This window comes from Clarias gariepinus, chromosome 16, assembly GCF_024256425.1.
Source record: "Clarias gariepinus isolate MV-2021 ecotype Netherlands chromosome 16, CGAR_prim_01v2, whole genome shotgun sequence".
Classification (NCBI taxonomy): Eukaryota; Metazoa; Chordata; class Actinopteri; order Siluriformes; family Clariidae; genus Clarias; species Clarias gariepinus.
The window spans coordinates 21,669,798-21,674,419 of record NC_071115.1 but is presented as its reverse complement, the minus strand read 5'-3'; the positions used below and the strand labels follow the sequence as shown (position 1 = coordinate 21,674,419).

Sequence of the window (4,622 nt, the reverse complement as noted above, 5' to 3'; positions counted from 1 at the left end):
TGTGATGTCTTCAGCACTCAGGCTGCAGCTCTGCGTTTATGATCACATCACAGCTTTGCTGATATTTAGTACAATAGCACTCCTTCTCATGTGATATTGCTTAAATATACTAAAGCACATTGCTAAAGGAAAAGCATGTCTAAGGCAAAATACTTACGCTTACAATAATTAAATTTACATTAAATTTAATTTTTTTATTTAAAAAATATAATGTGTCAAAATAAAAAATAAAAAAATAAATACCTATTATTAATTAGTATAACAACAACAATTCTCAAACAAACCCAGGTTTCTCAGTTTTATTCTTTTCTCTCTACCTGAACAGTAATTTTTACCTTAGATCCATAAAGCAAAAAGGTGAGAGAGTATTATACTGATACAATAACCATTCCTAGGCTGGTTTCAAAAAAGATTTATAATCCACCTTTAAAACTATTTTAGACCCTTTAGTTTCCTTAATACACTTTTTTGTTTACCAATTACCAGTAATCAATTCCAGAATCCAAAGTATAATAAATGATGTGCATTGTTTGATAATGAAGAATGTATAAAACATATATGTAATAATTATGTACAGCTCACAATGTGTTTCATATAATCAAACCACATCTGTGATTTGTACAGCATTGTATATGATATGATTAAATCCAATGTCTTGACACCATCATTGGTGATTGGTGATTGTATATCAATTGGTGTTGAAAATGAGTGCCACTGTGTTAACAACCTGAGGTATGCATAAACCACATTTATTTATTTTTTTAATCATAACATCCTAAAAATCACAAAAGGTCAATCTCTGTTCACATTTCTTTAATACAGTTTCAAAATGTGTTTAAATATGAGTATAAATATATAAATATCTATATAAGTTGATATTTACAAAGCAAAATACATTACAGATTACAGATTGGCATATAATCAGCTCCAGCTAGTAACGGTCAATATTCTGCAGTGTATAGGCACACTAAAGGCCAATCTAATAAAGTATACCCCCAGAGAAAAAGAGGTAGATTTTACAATTTTCCTTTCCAAGCAGCAGAATAAACAAGTTATAGACAACACTCACATTCCTTATTGTACAAAACATGATTTGAAAACAACATCGTCATTTATAACATTGTATTATCGGCTACAGTTTGAATATACAGCTCAAGAGTGCATTTGCAAAGCCATGGCTGAATGAATGAATAATGGCTGGGGTGTGATGGGCATGAGAGGGTGGCAGCATATCGAGAGAGAGAGAGAGGAGAGAGATACATATAGATGCCTGACTACTAATCTTTCTGCATTGCAAGCAGGCGACAGATTCCTTCCACACTGTTTTTTCCTCAATGAAATTGCTCAGCTCTTTGCAGCTTTGTATTTCCCTGGGTTTTTTTTAATCTCACCTTGTCTGCATGTAAAGAATGTAGGCCAAGTCATGACCCGAATGGAATAGCCATTCACCACAGCTGATAATTCCACACTTAACAGAACCCTTAGCACATAGGAAAAGATCACCGTGTCATGTTTACTGTCTAGCAGCTACTCTACACCATCTCCCATGGCACAGATATAAGAGATTGTTAGACTAATATTACTATTACTACTGCTTAGAGGATCCTCAACCTTCCAGTCACAGTTTAGCAGCCACTGAGCTAGGTTTTAAGATAATGATCAGGTAATGATTACTCAGATGTTCTTTAAATGGCTGCTTAATATCCTTTACTCACAATTTCATACCACAGCTGTTTATTTATTTATTATTTTTTTTTGCAAACACTTCCCTGTGTTTTACCAGTCTATATAATTGCTTTTATATCTCTGGGAACTGGTTAGCTCAGTGATACATGACTCTACTACACCTGGTCCCTACAATTATTTCAATATAAGCAGTGTCAGAATTGAACTTAAAGTTAAATGCACTACGTATATCATGCAGTAGCAGTGTTCGGTATTGTTAAAAACACCAATGCATATTGTTTTCCCCAATGCCGTTTACAAGGCACACCTTTCCTTTTTAAATACAAAGGCAGGAATAGTTTACCAGTTAGAGTTCACAGAGAGACAATTCTGTGAGAAAATTTGAAATGTTCTTTTAAATACATGATTTAAAAAATGATTTTAAAAAAGGGTTGCAAATGATGGTGTTAAAATAGGTTTAAGACTACAATCTCCCATTATTATTATTAGAATTTCCACTGTACAAAAGCTCTGACCAATTGATTGTAGACTGATGAAGATGATCTTGTTCATTAACTGTCTTCCTAAGTGTATCCTGCCTACGTTCCTTTCCTTTTCATTGATGCTATTATTAGTTCTCCTTGGAATAATTTTTTTTACTGAATGGACAGGAAAGTTCTGATCTTCAAGTAAACTTAGTACTACTTAATACTATGGAATCATTTTTATCCTGAATATTAATGATTAAATTTTTCGAACAGTTTTATAGTACAAGGGAAAAACATTCTTCCCTTGAATAGATCTACCATTCATAATTAATAGACAAATTATTTCTCAGGATACAACTAGAGCTGAACGGATGAATGACACTCTCAATATTTCACAAACCTACTCATTTATCTGTAAGAAATACATACAATAAATAATGATTGCTACTGTTGGAAAGCCAACATAGTCCAGTCCATTAACCAGATATTTGTTTACCAACCTGGGTGAAGGTCTTTCTTTAAATTGAGACAAATCCAGACATGGTGTAATGATTGGTATTTCCGCCATGGGGATGGATGTGAAATGCTGGATCGATGGCAGTTTATGGAACTGGAGCAATGGGATTTATGAGCTGAGAGTTAAAGAGAAGGGTAGGGGGAGCTGATGGAAGGTAACTCCTTAAGCCAGCAATGGCACAAGAATCAGGATTAGCTTGTTGGCAGATGAGTTTGTGAAGAGCAAAGGACAAAGACAACTGTGCTGAAAAGGTACTGTATACCGCTTGATTCCCACTTGCTCAAGGCACAGGAGTGAAGTAAACTCTGAATGTGAGTGCTGACATCTGGTACTCTCTTGTTTTTTTACTCCTTCAGTAATATCACTCTCTGTGAGAATGGGAAATGAAATCTGTGAAGACACTACTTGCTTTTCACCAACAAATCCCATCCCAAAAATGGTTTTCGTTTGATATTCAAACCTTTTCCATGTACATGTTCCTCGAAGGCTGCTTTGCTTAGCAAGGGTCTGAGAATGATAAGATGCACGCACTTCACAAAAAGGAGGTTTAAATAAACGGATGTGAGAATGCTAAAAACCCTGAAGAAAATAAAAAACCAAAAATACATGCTACGGGTAGTCAGTCTGATACAGGAACTGAATTCAGTAAAAAGGTAGGCTTCCAGGAACATGGTTACTGATCTGCACGCAAATCACTGCACCCAGCCTGACATCGGACTGAGAAAGTGGAAGAGCGTGCACCATGCTTGATGTTCTTCAGTTTCCTGGCTACACACACGCATACACATACACACAATTCTGCCTCTCTCTCTCTCACCAGTAAGAACTAGCTGAAACTCAGCTCAGGTTCCACTCTCCCATTGCGTAAATAAAGCTCACACATTGCTGTAGTGTCACAGGACAAGAGAATGACGTGTGACGATTACGGGGTTACACTTCTGCTTTTCGTCGCGGTGTCCGGTTGCTCTCTCTGGATCATTTCTTTGCTAGCCTTAGGGAACCATTCGCCCCCAAGGACAGGAATGCAGGGGACTGACAGCTGTGTTGACGGCAGCACGAACTTCAGCAGTGGCTTGGTGTTACTGCCCAAGCGTAAAGTGTCTTAAATGTGCATGTGGCTCTGGAGTTGTTTTGACACTAGACACTTGCTCAGTGGCAGTAAACCATGAATGTGAACCCTCATATTTTTCTAGTTGGTTCCATTGCTCTCTGGGGGTGTCCTGAACACATTTTCCTATTTGCATGTTCACACTGTTGCTACCTGAGTGAACACATCAACAAAGTTTGCAGAAAGAAATGCTAAACAAAAGGCAAGGTGGCAACTTCCTGTCAATTAAAAACGTCGTCATCCATCTGGTCTCTTCTCACAGGGGACACTGTTCATTGGTAAAGGGGGTTCCTTCTTTCTTTTTCCTGCGTTTCTTCTTATGCGCTGTCCAACAAGCAGTAGCCATTACTACCAGGACCAGCCCAACAATCAGCAAGATCACAGACACTACCTTTGTTTGAGGGAGGTCATTATAGGTGTAGGTCACACCTGTCCCAGCTATACCAATCACCAGTGATATGATTCCAAAGGGGAAGATGCAGCGGTACCAGGATTTCTCCATGCCCCCTGTGGCCTGAGAAAGCCTCTCCAAAGAAGACAGGGCATCTGGGACTTTGGCCGCTGCCTCCTGAGACTGTCCCTCCTGGTTGGTGTTTGAAGACGGCTGGGGCTGGCATGCTAGCTGCCCTGTGGTACAGCCCATCTTAAAACTTCGAAAGCTGTTTGGAGGCCCAATGAAGACTTCTTCTAGTGTACTCCAAATGTAGTAATGGTCTGAAAAGAGATCAAAACTGTCTGATGTAAAATTCTGAATAAGATGAATACGACCAGCAAAAAAAAAGTCTGAAGTCCTTGCGCAGTCCTCCTCTCTTTCTCTGCTGTGTTGTAAGAGTCTGCACTGTGA

The 4,622-nt window shown here is 38.2% G+C and overlaps 1 protein-coding gene across 1 annotated transcript; it reads right to left on the bottom strand.

Moving 5' to 3' along the window:
- Positions 1 to 750: 750 nt before the first annotated feature.
- LOC128544080 (transmembrane protein 100) lies at positions 751 to 4,622 on the bottom strand. Its single transcript, XM_053514036.1, has one exon. It carries the CDS (start codon positions 4,419 to 4,421, stop codon positions 4,035 to 4,037), a length of 387 nt encoding a protein of 128 aa, XP_053370011.1. The 5' UTR covers positions 4,422 to 4,622; the 3' UTR covers positions 751 to 4,034.